At 32.1% G+C, this 16,673-nt stretch overlaps 1 protein-coding gene across 1 annotated transcript; it reads right to left on the bottom strand.

Moving 5' to 3' along the window:
• Window positions 1-342: 342 nt before the first annotated feature.
• LOC132728634 (ATP-dependent DNA helicase Q1-like) lies at window positions 343-16,649 on the bottom strand. Its single transcript, XM_060714305.1, is given in 15 exon segments — window positions 343-952; window positions 1,465-1,588; window positions 2,063-2,208; window positions 4,288-4,376; window positions 4,919-5,057; window positions 5,826-5,943; window positions 6,535-6,683; window positions 7,024-7,105; window positions 8,297-8,332; window positions 8,334-8,441; window positions 8,443-8,474; window positions 9,186-9,491; window positions 12,843-13,022; window positions 13,680-13,853; window positions 16,643-16,649. Coding segments are annotated over 15 exon segments (2,238 nt in total). The 3' UTR covers window positions 343-404.
• Between the last annotated feature and the right edge of the window lie 24 nt (window positions 16,650-16,673).

The raw sequence follows: 16,673 nt of genomic DNA, 5'->3' as shown, positions 1-16,673 counted from the left end.
ATATGGCAACTTTCAAGCTTTACTGGAGGAGGAAAATCTCAAGTGCCCCTTCTGACATTCCCTATTTAAAGCTAGCTAGATAGATTTCTCACAAGAATCCAAACTTCATGGTTTTACATTTATTGCCACATGTGACCAAAAAAATTTTTTTAAAAGAACCTAGAATATAACTGTTAATAAAGTTTAACTGGTTTAAATAAGACTAATACACAAAACGATATAAACTATTTCAACAAATGACTACACAATTTCAAATTAGCATTATGATTATTATGGCTGGTACATTACTAGGACACAGCACCAGTTGTCATCAAACTCTTCAAAAAATGAACCATATAAGTATTTTTCTTTTTATTTTTTTATACATGACAACAATGTTATGACAATAACAATAATCTGAAAGATTACATAACAAAATCTTCATTATCACTATCTGAGTCTATCAAAACTGATGTACTAGCAGAGTTTGTTAAACTAGTTGATGGGGTCATACCATTACCTACTGGTGAACACATTTTGTCTCCATTTTTAGGATTTATTTTCCCCACAGATTTATCTCCCTTTGCTGATGATTTGAACTTCTTTGAAGTTGAACTACTATCTCCATTGCCAAAGTCAAGGTCATCACACTCACTATCACTGCTTATCACAATTCTCCTCTTTTTCGCTTGTTTCAAACTATTTCTTTTTCCCAATTTTTGTTTACCCTTTTCATCATTTTCACAAGTTTCACTATCCAAATGTCCGTGTTTTTGTTTTGTGAACACTGAATTTTCTCTGTTTACAATCACCAGTTTTGGTATACTGTCCTTGACCTTTGAACTTGAAGACTCACTATATTGGTGACCTTTGACCTTTGAAAGTGACGGAGATCCACTATCAGAGATTCTTCTTCCTCTCATATCTATAAAAACTTTCTGTGTCCGATTTCTGATCAAGCCTGCGTTAGGACCTGGAATTATATAATTATATATTAAGTATTATACATATCAATTATGGTAAGTTCTAGCTCAGATAAATGTCCATATATGGGTCATCAATCCTTAAATCATCTTTTTGTTAAAAGTATGGTCTCATATACTTCTTTATGGCTGAGAAGAATCTGTATCTAAATACATGTACATCTAGATTTGGAAATTACAAAAAGGAAATATTTTCTAGTAATTAAAAAACAATGCATTTTGCAGGGAGGATAATACTTTTATGTACATGTATATTTATAAAGAATATGTCATCACAAAGTAGTATCCGTTGTTTTTTTCTCTCTTTAAAATGTGTAAATGGACATGCTAAAATAACAAGTATTGCAAAATTGCGAAACTGACGAACAATCTGAACAAAACTGCATGCATTTGCATGTTTATAAATTAGCATGATTCAGTACAAAAGTTTGATGCATTAAAAAAAAACATTTTTCAAATTACATTTAAAAATCACTGATATGAAAATAAAATTCATATTAACCTGGAACAAGATAGCTGATTGTGGAGTAAGGTGTAAAGTGAAAGTCCTCTCTGATATATTGTTTGTTCAACATGAAGGCCAGGATACGCTCCAACTTCTCGCGGTCTGTCCCTGTCTCAGTTCCCTGAAAGTTCAACAATACTCAAGGTCAATGACCTTTAAAGGTCAAATACTCAGAGGTCAAATATTTAAATAGGTCAATTGTCACAATAATATTCTCAAATGACAAAGGCAGGCCACTTTCTGCATGCCATATTAACCCATAACCACATGAATATCATAAATGGACTTGTCCTGCTTCAATTTTTGGTTCAGTTCATTATCAATTTTAGGGATATCAAGAAGAAAATAGAAAGTTACTTAAGCCAACTGTATAAATCATGGTCAGATGAAAAATGCTATTTCACTCTCAGTTCCAGAAGGTTAAAGGTTAATATAAAATACACAATAGCCAATGTACGTTCCATATATGACAAGTTATACCTAATTAACACTGATGACAATTAAAGTCCTCTTCTCATAAGATGAAAAAAACTCTTAAATACATGTATATCTAAAATTGATATCTTTAGTAATCATTTCTGATTTCAGAACAAACCTTGATTCTGTTTACAGATGGACCTTTTCCTTGCCACGCATCTAGAAGTTTTATTGCTGTTAATTTATTTTCAGATGATCCAGCATTGTCCAGTATCTTGAGAACATTTACACAAAATGCTGTCAAATCTTTCTTCTCAACAGGGTCTGCAAAATATCTAATATACTGTACTTAGTGTTTTCTCATGTTTTATTTATTAAACATGTAACTACAAAAGAGTTTAGTTGAAGTTGTGTCAGTGTCTTTCTAAGAAATTGAGACTGCCCAGTTGTGAATCCAAGAACATTCAATATCAAAATACTAAAATTGAGTGGCAAACAATATCATGTCTGGTCAAACTTCAATGCTATAAATTGGTAGCATAGACAAGTGTAGAAAACAATTAAGTTAAAAAGCAGCATGGGCAAAATATAAAATATTTTATTCATCTTTCCAAAAATAGATATACATTGTAACTTCCGAAAACCGAACACCCATGGGACTTGTCAAAAAGTTCGGATTTCAGAGGTTTCCGGAATTCAGAGGTTTATGATAATGTGGACAAGACTAAGCCACTTAATATTACTAAATGTCAAGGAAGATGTGACCATTACTGTAATATCATATAATATTATAATAGTCTTTTAATCAAGATAAAGATGTGAATGAAAAGAACACATTTTTATCTTACCTGCAAATGCTTTTGAATTTCTATCAGTTTGTAGAAATGTTGTTAATTGCATAAACTTACCTATCGTCCGATGCTAGTAAATTAATTATTACATCAAATGCAATGAAATCCTTAAAGACGTTTGATGCATACATTGTCCAATTAATTGTCGTTTAATCTGCTAATAAACACTTCAAATTAACTGACCGCCGTAAATTACTTTGATTAACCGCATCACTTCAAACATACAATAATAGAACTTTTATGCATAATAAGTAATTGTAGTTATTTATTAACATCATTAATTAGTCTTTGTCAATGTACATCTCAAAAGATAATGTGGGTTATTCATTGTTGAGGTTTTTTACAAATTCTATTTCTTTTATGTGTTGTCATTTAAAATGCCTTTGTTGAATACATATAGTTACTAGTCCTTTGTTAATTGTGTTATCAAATCAGAATTAGCTTATGTTATCTTATTATTGTTTTGTTTATGTACATTTAATGTACTGATATTTTATGTAATTGTATGCCTGAGAAGGCCCATGATTGGTAATAAAACATTATTCTATTCTATTCTATTCTATTCTACCATTTCACAGTTTGTGATTTTAACGCGTGTCAAATTACACGATCACCGCTAATTAGTAAACAATCGATAGGGAGATTAAATCTTCCTGCAGGGTAAACATTCTCGATTTACAATATATTTCACACCTTTCGATATTTCCGGTTTTTGGAGGTAAAATTGCATTGATTTGACTCTAATTTTACGAAAAGTATCGTCCGGAATTCAGAATTTAGAAGTTCCGGAATTCAGAAGTATTATATTAATAGAAAATAGAAGGGAAAAAATCGGGACCGAAAAAATTGTTCGGTTTTTAGAAGTTTCCGGATTTCAGAAGTTCCGGAATTCGGAAGTTACACTGTACATGTATGATCTTAGGACATATGTTAACATTAAACCTATAACACTGGTGGAAAATTGTGTGCATTATTACTAGTTGTGCAGAACCTAAATTTCAGACACAGGCATGTATCCAGGAAGGACATACCTTGATTTTTAGTTCTGGCTGATGCTTAATATTGTATCCAAGATAGAACCAATGATCTGAATTTCATGCTTTGGTGGTAATATGGGCAATGACCTGGATTTCAGGCAAAGTTAAGAAACTAGACAGTACCATAGACTTGGATTACAGGCTAAGGCAGGGATGTGGATTAAAGTTCAGAACTTCACGAACATACCGACCTGGAGTTTCAAGCCTAGGCATTTATCAGGGTAGAACCACTGACCTCGATTTCAGGCAAAGTTGAAACACTATAGGAGAGTGTCTATGTGTCAAGCTTGTAACTGTATAAAACCTCCTTGGGGATATTGAAAATTCCATTTTAACAGCTTGCCATAAACATTTATAAGAAAATGTTCCTTATATTGGAGTGTTTGCTAACTGTACATATATATCCAGGCTTGCTTTAAGTGAGGACCAGTGTACTGGTCTTGATTTCAAACTTTGAATGTAAATAACCAGGTACATTACTGGCTCTCTGAATAAACTATGAGTTTATTACTTACAGTCAGAATTACAATGGTCACACATCTTCTTACACTGACTTGCCTCCCAAACCTCGCCAAAATATCTTGCTATCATGCTTCTCCTACATCTGAAACCAGAAAAAATCATACTACAAATTTATTTGGGGCATGCTGCTTTAACAAGTCAATGGTTTAAAAAAATAATGCTTCAATTTTTAGAACTTACATTATTAATATTGGGGATATCAAGATGAAGATTGAAAATTGATCAGCAAACAAATTATAGCTTGGGCTGACTGCATGGCTGAGGCTATGAGCAGACTGGCGTTGCTCTATACTGGTAGCAAAAGGCTTGAGTGGCAGCGTGGCTGAGTGGTTAACACGTGGTTAACACGTCAGACTAGTAATCTAAGAACTGCTGACCATGTGGGTTCAAACCCTGTCAGGGGCAAGCCGTTATTTCCTTCAGCAAGAAGCACTTTACATTCATTGCTTAAGTACTGGTTGGTTCTAGGAACAGATTTGAGTGTTTCTATAAGCTTAAAGCTTCAAACACAATCAAACTAAAATAAATTTGTATAAACTAAAAGGCTAATCATTTTCTGTTTCAGTACTTTAAGGGTTAATCTACTATCACTGTAAATCTACAACAGTATCATAATGCACCTACTTGCTAAGATCTGTACAGTAAGACATGATTCCATAGAGATTATTGAGTCCGGTTTGTTCCGCCATCACCATAGCACTTTGTCTGAACACGTCCTGAAGACGGTAGTAAACAATACAGTGAGATTTCTTCTCGTCACGTCCTATATAAGAAGAACAAGACATTTATTTATTGAACAATTTGAATGAAATATCAAGCTCTCATAGGGTGAGCAAAACAGGAATCCTGACTCATATTACCAGTAAGGCGATTTTGAGGTAAATTTTGCCATTCTTGGTGCAGAGCTTGTTCCAGTTGTTGCAGGTTGACTACATTGCACAAATGAAATTCAAAATTTCAGGTGTAGGCGGTTACACGTTATTAAAGATTTGGCTACATAATGTCATCTGAGGTTACATAATCGTCAACATGTACCGAAAATATCCACCAGTTATGTTTTTTAAACGCTTGAACACTATACTAAACTCATAAATTAACTGGTTTATGATTACTGAATTGGTATAGCTACATATCAAATTACTATTTCTTAGCTCAAGTAAGTCGTCATCTCAAGACAGTGCTTTCAATCACAACCATTTTTAAATTTCCTGGGTATGCTTAACCTATTTCCATTGACTAAGTGGATTATCATTTTTTCATAGTAAAAAATAACTTTGAACAAAATAACAGCAAATTTTCAAGCTATTTAGATTTTACATGTCCACTAACAATTTAGACTTGAATGGGCACAATGTAACTTATTTAATACATTGAAATATTATATACATGTTGTTGTAGAAATTCTCTCTGTAATATAAAACACAAAAAAATATGAAAAGAATATGATTTTAATTGTTTTTCCCCTATTCAAAACATTTTGTTGGTTAACCTTCAGACAAAATGAATTTCACTACTAAAATGTTTCACCAACCTGCTCGTCCACTCTCCTGGTATAGATTCTCCATTGACTTACTGAGGGAATGATGTATAACAAATCTTACATCGGGTTTATCTATTCCCATACCAAATGCTACAGTTGCTACGACAACCTGAATTATACAATAATATATCTAAACTCATACACCTTTAAAAGCCACACTTTATAAATTAATAAGATTTTAAATAATAATTTACATGTATATAAGCCTTTATATTATTAGTTATTTTTGACAGGTTATATGGTCCTTTATAAACAGTTATAAATATATTGTTTATATTGCAAACAACCATTTATATACAGCAATATAACCTGTCAGGAATATCTATAACAAATTTATAATACTGCAAACTTCCTTTTTAGAGTAAAAACGTGAGATTTCTTCATTAATTAACAGCAGCCAGGTATACAAAGGTATAAACATGTAAACATCACAACTTTCCTATGAAAAGCAATGTTACAAATATGCAGTATTATAATGAAGAATCTAAACTAACAAGTGAGTAGTCATTAATAATATGTTATATTGTTTTGAATTGCTACAATTTTATGAGAACCACAAAAAAAGCTGAAACTAAAAATTTGGCATCAGGCATAGATGAAGTTTGTATGCAAATTATTTACTGTCAGTAATCAAAGTATCAATTGAGATCTACATCAAAGTAACCTTTCTATTGAGAAACCTGGATATAATAGCACATACATGTATTTTATTATCTATCCAAGCTTTATGCACTGTACTTCTATATTTAGGACTAAGGTCGGCATGGTAACAACCAGCTTTTATACCTCGTGATTGTAGATCTGATGTAACATCTTCTGACTCTTTCTTTGAGAAGGTATATATGATGCCTGTAACATAATACTATTATTTCTTTATCACATATTTCCTTTATTTCTGACAGTTCCAGGGGTTACACATTTCTCTCTCAAGAAGCAGCAGCATCAGCGTTTAAAATCATAATGTTTTTATGCATATACATACATTTAGAAGCCTTACTTTAGTCATTCAAAAACTGTCAAAATTCTTTGATAAACAAAAATTATAATGTGATTTTATTCATTTAATAATCAATTTATTAACAAATAATTTGTCATTGTATCCACAAAGGTAAATGTAAGTCATGAAAAATATTGTTACATTATGACCATTTTTTTAATAATTGACTGTATCCAATAATTGAAGTTTTACCCGATTGGTTATTGAACTTTGTATTGATCAGTTTCTGTATATCATCCATCACTTCCTTCTGAACAGATGGCTTCTCTCGTACCTGAAATCATCATTGTCATCATTATTGCTGTCATCATTAATAGCATTATAAATATCATCATCAACACAATTATTATCATCATCATCATCATCACTGTCATCATCACTATCATCATCATCATTGTCATCGTTACTGCTGTCATCATCATTAGCATTAAAATATCATCATCAACACCATTATCATCATCATCATCACTGTCATCATCACTATCATCATCACCATTGTCATCGTTACTGCTGTCATTAGCATTAAAATATCATCATTATTATCAACATCATCACTTTCATTGCTAATTGCTGTTATCATCAACATAAAATTAGTAGCATTATTGCTTTCATCAATTATAATAGTACAAAAAATTATTGATTACCTGAATTCATCATCACAACCAACATCCTCATGATTATTTTTGACATCTTAATCAAAATGACGTATCATTATCAACATTACACAGAGATAGCTGATAAAAGCATCTCTTTTAAACAGAAATACACTATTGTATCTGCTTTTATTCCATAACAGTCTTTTTCTTTTGTTTTTGGTTGGTTGTTTTTTATGTCACACCAACACAGTATAGATCATATGGTGGCTTTTGAGCTTTTCTTATGGAGGAAGCTAAGATGCTCTCCCATGGATAATTTCAGGCATGAAAGGGCACCCGAGTAGAACCACCAATGTTCTGTAAGCAATCTGTATAGCTTCCTCACATGAATGAATTCATAGTCCACATGAATGAATTCATAGTCCATGTCAGGATTCGGACCCACAGCGGTGTGGGGCAAGTGGTTTGAAGTCAACAGCCTTAACCACTCCACCATCATTAGAATGCCCCTTCAACAGTCTTGTACATAGGTGCAAATCTTTAAAACAATTATCAAACAGTCTGGCATAAAACATAATGGGACAAGCAAGTATCGTGTAAGTGAAGGAGAAAATATTTAGGGCTCGAGAATCTGCAAAAAAAATTCACAAAATAAACTGCTAATACATGTATATTTTACCACACTAAAATGCCAAACCTTATTGAAAACAAATTTACAAAATAAGAATTAACAAAATTGCTAAAATCAGATTCACTGAAATAAAATTACTGACAAAATTGCCTAATTTGCTGAATCATGCAGAAAATGACCTGACATGGTATAGGAATATTGTAAATACACTCGCATTTGCACTTAATTTAGACTAAACCTAAAAATAGAAAATTTTTGGTCTGTTGAATGGGGCCCCTGAACAGCAAAAAATTTTAAATTTTTTAGAATTTTTTTAAAAACTCCTCAAGCACGAAGTAGGGAAATTTGGTTTGTAAAGGCCAAGGAATTGGAACATCGGGAAAACTCCCGCTTCGGATCCCCGAAAAATTTATAATCTAAAAATATAATTTTAATTTTTGGAATCAGGGGGGTTATAATTGTGTATATAAAATTTTTTAATTTATTATAAAAAATTAAAACCCTTATTATAACTTTTGGGTTACAAATTTTGGGGCAAAAATTTTTCCCATTGTTATTTTAATTTAAAATTGGTGGGTTTAAAACTAAAATAACTTCAACAAGTAACAATCAACTTCTTCACATGATCTATGCTGGTGTGGCTATACGAAAAATGCAAGCAGATGACATACATGTACATGCAGTTCAGATGTAAGACAGCTGGTATAGTAACGGTAATTCATAATATATGCAGTAGTATTTTGACTGACTAATAAAAGCTATCAAAGTTTTATTAGGATACAATTAATAAATAATGTATTTCAGGTTTTACACCAATAACAAAATATTTTTGGTCATATTTCAGCAATCGATCCATCTAAACCAGCTTTCCTGGATATCTAACTGATTTTTCCAAAGTGAAAACTTCCAATACCACATGATTTCTGAATTAGAGATGTGTGACAAATACCCATTAGACTCTATGTCAGTGATCAATTGTCCTGAAGAATTTACACCTCACCTAACAGAACCACCAAACCCTGGATTACTAATCTGATGCTCTCTCTTTTGAGCAAAGCTGGCCTTCCATATCATATTTTATTTGAGACATTTCAACATTTTTTTAAAAGATTTCCTTATTAAATCACCTGGTCTAAAGTCATGTCCCCACTGTGAACAGCAATGTACCTCATCAATCACCAGCCTAGCAAACCTTCCCACCTTGTACATCTTCTCTAGACGAGCCATAAATCTCTTACTTTTTGACAATTTCTCTGGTGTAACATACAGTAGTTTCAGAGTGGCATTGTGATCGATCATGGCCTCCTGGACTCTTTTTATAGTTTCCTTATCAGAGCTGGCATTTAACATGGTAGCATCAACCTTATAGCCTTGTAGAGCCATTACCTGGTCTTCCATTAAAGAGACTAAAGGGGAGACAACCAATGTGATACCTAAAATATAACATTAGAGAAACATCTGAACTTTATGTCCCAAAATATAGTTCTGATACAATCTTTTGCAGAATTTTTAATAATTTTCAACAATGGGTCATGAGCCAAACTTATTCTGATTTTCAATACATTTTGTGAGATTTTTTGCTAAAAAAAACCCCAAAGCATGTTTATTTCAAAATCTCAAAGGGGTTACACATACTAGCCAGATCTTTGGGGAAGTCATGACCCCCAACCTGGATCTGTGCATGTTGTTGGCAAGTACTTTTGCAAAACAATGAAAATGATGAAAAATGGGTCAATTTTAGTACATTTATTGGGTCTACAATAAGTTCTGCAGAAGATGTTTTACCTGTCAACATCTATTCAGTTTTCTGAAATATTTTTGAGTAAAATTAATACAAACTTTTTCTTTAATATAGGATCCTAGAATTGGTAGTACATTTTATACTTTAAATGACAAAGCCATGTATCTTTTTTCAAGAATTTTTTTAGTTAACATACTGTATAGTGAGCCTATCACATGGGTAGATTCACTGCCTACAGTCTAAGTTTTTTTAACTTTCATGGGAAATATAACTTGTTATGCTAAATAACATTTAATAATTATGTTGCTTATTCATAACTTATCATACTTCAACTAACTACTAATTCACTAAATTTAGCAGGAATAAAATTATGTGGTTTTGTCACAAAGGACATTTTCCATGGGTCTTAAATTTCTGAACTGTCTATTTTTACAAGAAGGAAAATGTAAAATAATCTATCACCAGACCAAATGAGATTTTCTTGGATCTTAAAGTCATGAAATGACCGATCGAAGAAAACCACGAAAATAAGTGCACTACATACTGTTTTTTCTTACTTAATTGGGAAGAGGCCTTAGCCTCTTGATTTTGGGAAAAATAATTGCTAAAATTGCTAATTTGGGAAGTAAAAAACCAGGTTTAAGTTCACATTTTTGGGAAAACTGCATGATTTTAAAGAAATTTTCAATTGGGAAGAGGCCTTTTATCAGAGTCTATTATGTAAGCAGGAAAATCACTGACAAATAATAATGATTTTGCAGTAGTTATTAAAGTGTACAAAGCTATTTATCTGGTGCAGAATTGTTGACTAAATTTTAAAAAAGAACACTTCAAAAGTACCTTTATGAATGAAATATGGCAGTATATTGCTCTAAAAAAGAATGTCGCATGCACAAAATCCATGCTAAACGGTTAACAACCAACTAAAATGGCAGAATAATATTTCATTCCAGAACATTTCGATCTGTTTACACAGTTTTCATGTATGTTAAGGTGACAACGGAGTCAATTATCACTGAAAATACCTAAAATGAGATGTTTTGCTTAGTAGATTTATCAACCTTTTCTGAACACATTTGTGATTTAATTTTGGAAGCAGTTAGTCCAAAAAATGTGTTTTTAAACGTTTTAAAACGGTACCTGTACCATTTTTATCTGCTATTCGCGTAACCTGTCAATTATCGATAACGCTCCACCCCCTGTTGAGGCATCAATGAGGGAAATCGGTAGTTCCATATGTGCGTGAATTACCGGTCCATACTGGTCCATACTACTCGTAATTCATGTATCGTACAAATACCGTACATCTTTTATGAATGTCGTCTACCTTTTATTTAGCCTTTTTTTATAAAATAAAAAATTGTCGGCCAATGTACGTAACAAAATGTATGAAACATAAATAATTAAGCATAGCGGCAAATCGCACGACCACGGGGTTGATTAAAGATATAGTTGCTAAAATATCCATAATGTGTGAAATAATTTGTCTGTCCCGTTAATCTGATAGACATTTCATTGAGTTTATGGACTTTAGTACGGATTCAAGGGCTTGCTTTACATTCAACCTCGTTTTCTAACAATGTCAAGTAAAACAACAAGAAAAACAGACATTATTTTTTATGTGAACGCCTATATGACTTGTGGTAAGGTGTCCCTGACAAATTTCTAAACCATTTTAGATTGTTTAAGGATGATTATTTCTCTATGAATCAATAAAAAAAGATATTAATATATATTATCAGTGAATGCTTCGAATAAATTGTTCGCCAGTAAATCGAACACTACCTAGGACAAAGTATGGTATTTATTGTATATCCCAGTAGAAACTGAATCTCTATGCCGTGGATGATAAAAGAAGTCATAAAGGTCAGATCATAATGATCGAGTGATACCTTTTATTTCTATTAAAATATGTGAAGCATTTATATCAATTTAGAGAAAAAATATATAATATCCCGTTCGTATTTGTACATCTACCATGGACATTAAGAGACCATCAGAAGCTCAGTTTTTTGTTATTTTAATTTATATTTTAACGGAATTTCATACACGAATACACAGACAGAGTAACACTGGTATAATATAATAATAATGCTGAAGATAATAATAATAAACTTCAAAAGTGAAACAATTAAATACCCCGCTAGCGGTGCGCAAATGCGTTCCATTTGCCCCCACCGAGTGCCTCAAATTTTACCGAAAGTCACGTGACATGTGCGACTGATACCAGACGGACAGTAAATCACGTAAAGATTTGAAGAAATTTCTGTTATAGACTGATATTAATCAACAACTTTTTAATTGGTCAGATGTCACTGGGTCATAAAATGTTGTTAGAGTATGTTACCGCAACTTGTGACCCTCTTTGGTGCGATATTTGTGTATTACGCAATTATTTAGCGTGAAACGTAGGGGTCCGAGAGAGAACAGCCGATTTATGACACTTCGTTTGATGCGGGTCACACTAACTTTGAATCGGCATAACTTTTTTAATAATCAAGCAATTAACATGCGGTTTAAAGCACATGAAAGGGAATTCATTTATGGAGGGAACCGTGTCAGGGATTTTTGTTTGCTCAATCAGCGACTTAATTATCTTTAATTACGTAATATGTATGGTGAAAAAAGTCGCATAAAATGTTTGACGTTACGTAATATTTTTTTGAGAAAAGATAGAAAAAATGTGAGACACGGTTCCCCAGATATAATAAGTATGTTCATTTTCCAAAAGTTTGATGACAAAAAAATAAAAAATGACTTTGATATGACGATTTAAAATTTTAGGATTTTTATTAAAAATCAATCATTTACAAAGGCATTTTTTTCAAATATGTTATTTTGTATTATGATCAACGACATTTAATGCACAAAGATTAAATAGATAACAATTATTACTAAAATAAGTTGGTTTAAATGACATTTATGTGAATACCACGGAAAGTGTCTGTTGTCACCTTAAATAACGGAACCATTCTATATTGATAAATTTTATAATTTCCTAAGATATAGCTTTATACACTTTAAGATCAAATATATTAAAAACCTTTAGAGAGAAGAGCTGGCAGCTGGAAACACAGACTTTTCCCACCACCAGTGGGCATTATGAGTATACAGTCTTTCCCAGACATTGTAACATTCATTGTTTGTAACTGCATGGGTCTCAAATTGTCCAAACCAAACACTGATTTCATCTCGTCTTGAAGCCTTTCTGACCACTGAAAATCTGCAAAAAAGTGATATAAAATTGTTAACTTCTTTATGTGAATTCAATTTTAGAATAAAATTTTCTCTCACATATTTATCTATGATTACCTGTTCATGTTACATGAATGGTAAAGAAAAATTAATTATGCCAAAACTAAGAAGCTAACATATATTAAATACAGTGAAGCAAGTAATTGAATAGTATACATGTAGCTACTATTCAACTTCTCCCCAATACTTGGGGATGTGATTTTTGACAATTGGTATAACTTTTGTTATCAATAGCCACTTAAAATCAAAGAGCCCCGAGCTAAATTTTGATTTTTTGGGAAAAAACAAAGTTTTATGATCTCCAAAATTTTTCTTTTCACTCCCCCAATAAACACCACAATTTTTCCTCTCTTTTTTTTAACAATGTAAACGAAGTGATGAACTTGTCATGCACACGCTTTTAAAATTTACTGGTACCTGACCTACTACCGGATCTGTACAACCTTTAAATAGGGCTTTTTTCAGGGAATAGCAAAATTGAAAGTGAAAGTTAGACACAATGAAATATTGTGAAAAATAAAATCTTTGGCAAACTTGCACGCGCCAGCTGGGCCATCATCTGGGCAGTTTATATTATTACAATATATACGGTTAACATGTTTCACTTCTCAAGATGATGAAGTACCTTTTTTCTCCCAATCCTTGTTGTGTACCTCAGACTTTGATTCATTCTGTTTCAAAATGGCTTCAAGTTCATCTCTCCTTGTTAATAAGTCACTTTGACGTTGAAGAATATCTTCTAGCTGTACCTCTACAGTTTCTAACTCTTCTTTCACAAGTTTTAGTTCCTGCTTATATTCTGAATTCAAATATAAGTTATAAGTACAGTGATAAATCCTTGTATAAATGTACATTTTGTATTAAGAGATCTGCTGAAATAAACTACATATGTCTTGATTAACATGCCTTAGTGTTTAAAACATCATTTGCCAGCAAATGAAATCACTCCAATTTTCAAAATAACCCCTTTCTTTATCATATGACAGACAAATTTTGTACCTTATTATATAAGTCAAACATTTAATATTTACGAGTTTGGTATGAAGTGTGCATGTGTTAACTGAATTAGTAGTGCTGCCTTCTTATTATGACATGACATTAATAAATTTCTTACAAAGAACCAGGTCAACATTTCTTCATACAATCAATTACCACTTTTTGTGACAGGCGTTGTTTTGCTAATCCCATGACAAACCCATAAATTCTAGTCATTTTGAACTAAGTATATGTTAGTCGATCATGTTTGCATTTGATTATGTGATATATTGCGCGAGGGCATACTGGTTGGGGACCACCAAAACCAGACAACCACCAAACCCGGAAGATCCTGAAAATGGTTAATTTAGTATTTTCTTTGTTCAGTGGTTGTCAATGACTTTTTTATTAACAATAAAAGCATGTTTCTTTTATAATTAAGTAAAATTTTTTATTTCAACCTCCGTAAATGGTAATATTTTAATGTCTATTTCAAGAATGTTGACGTTGAAATTTGGGCGTCAAGAAAGCAATGCCTGACCTTATATACCAGCTATAATCATTTGCAGAATAAACAATAGAATATCCAAAACTTCAGTATTTGTTGCTGAAATATTGTATATCATGTTAAAAATCAAAAAGAAAAACACCCGAGCTTTTATCTGAATGAAATCACGTCCTGTACTTATCTGTCCAGACACATGGTACTGTAGTGTAGAAAATTTAGGTAGTTTTGATACTGGTTGGAGAGATAACTCCGACACTAAATCACATATTTTTTGCAATATATAAATTATCTTCCAGTATATTTTAAATATTGAAAAACCTAAACAAAGTTCAGTTCAAAGACTTTACATTACACTACAAAAATTATGTATGAAAATGGAATCTGGTACTTCTTTAAGGTCTTGAATGACGTATACAAAACATGGTCTTTTTACCCCACAACAGTAGATAAAGTCGACACTTAAATGTACAATTAAAAAATGACTAGAAAATCAGCACCAATAATTTATTTTTACATCTTATATGGTTTATCTATTTTTTGTAAATATTTAAACAATTTTTCAGAAATCTTTCCCAAGTCAGTGGCCTGTGGTATATACATTTCTAACTACCTTACTGGTTGGAGAGATAACTCCGACACTAAATCACATATTTTTTGCAATATTTTAATTATCTTCCAGTATATTTTAAATATTTAACCACCTAAACAAAGTTCAGTTCAAAGACTTCACATTACACCACAAAAACTATGTATGAAAATGGAATCTGGTACTTCTTGAAGGTCTTGAATGAGGTATACAAAACATGGTCTTTTTACCCCACAACAGTAGATAAAGTTGACACTTAAATTTTTAAGTAAAAAATGACTGGAAAATCAGCATAAATAATTTATTTTTACATCTTATATGGTTTATCTATTTTTTGTAAATATTTAAACAATTTTTCAAAAATCTTTCCCCAGTCAGTGGCCTGTGGTCAATACATTTTTAACTACCTTACTGTAATTTAGTAAAAAGAACGTTCTGAAGCAGTTTTTGCCTACAAAAAGTTTAGGTTATTCAGGGTTGTCATTAAGAGGCGGCAGGAGGCCAAAATGCCTGTCTCAAATGCATTATGGGCCGCCTCAAAATTAAGAAAACACTCTTTGTTATGCATGATAAAGACAGAAATGACCGCCTCAAGTTCAAAACAAACCTTCTGCAAAAAATGTTAATGACAACCCTGGTTATTTGAAAAACATTAAAAAGTCTACCAAATTATAACAAATCATCACATTCTGTCCTGTTCCTATACTGTTAGGTGATCATGTGCTTATTTGTTGAAAAACAAAGCTAAAACAATTATATTTATCAAGTGACGGGGTTATCTATGCGTCGGAGTTATCTCTCCGACCAGTATTGTAATTTAGTAAAAAGAACGTTTTGAAGCAGTTTTTGCCTACAAAAAGTTTAGGTAATTTGAAAAACATTAAAAAGTTTACCAAATTATAACAAATCATCACATTCTGTCCTGTTCCCATACTATTAGATGATCATGTGCTTGTTTGTTGAAAAACAAAGCTATAACAATTATATTTATCAAGTGTCGGGGTTATCTATGCGTCGGAGTTATCTCTCTGACCAGTACCCTCCTGGACGAGCCTCAGAAACATGTCAATACAATCAGAAATAAACAAAGTAGTTTGTTATTTAGGAGAAGAACCTAGCTGTACTGTGTCAAATTTTTAGGTCTCCTGGTTTGACATAATGAAATCTGTATGGAAAAATGTTCAAAAAGTGTCCGGTTGATGGTCCCCGACCAGTAGCTCGAGCAACTATACTCAGTATTGTATAGTCAAACCAAGATATGGACTATTTGACCTATTTAAAACATGGTCGTTTCTCTCAAATCTTTAAATGTCAGTTACAGCTGTACCCTGGATCAAATTCTCATGTATACCAACACCTATTGCATGATAAGCAAGATGTAAATAAAATATCATATAAAAATGTTCTACTGTATGCATAAAAAATATCGCGAAATATGATTACAAAACGAAAATAGTTTAACACTTTTAATAAATGCTAGTGTCATTCTACTCAGTACTGTAATATAAATTTAACTCACCTTCCATAGTAACGTTAACAGGCAAGATTTT

Source organism: Ruditapes philippinarum, unplaced genomic scaffold (genome assembly GCF_026571515.1).
Source record: "Ruditapes philippinarum isolate M1 unplaced genomic scaffold, ASM2657151v2 ctg1459_1_1_1_1, whole genome shotgun sequence".
Lineage (NCBI taxonomy): Eukaryota > Metazoa > Mollusca > Bivalvia > Venerida > Veneridae > Ruditapes > Ruditapes philippinarum.
Note: the sequence above shows the minus strand (reverse complement) of the source record. Positions and strands in the feature narration are given on the sequence as shown.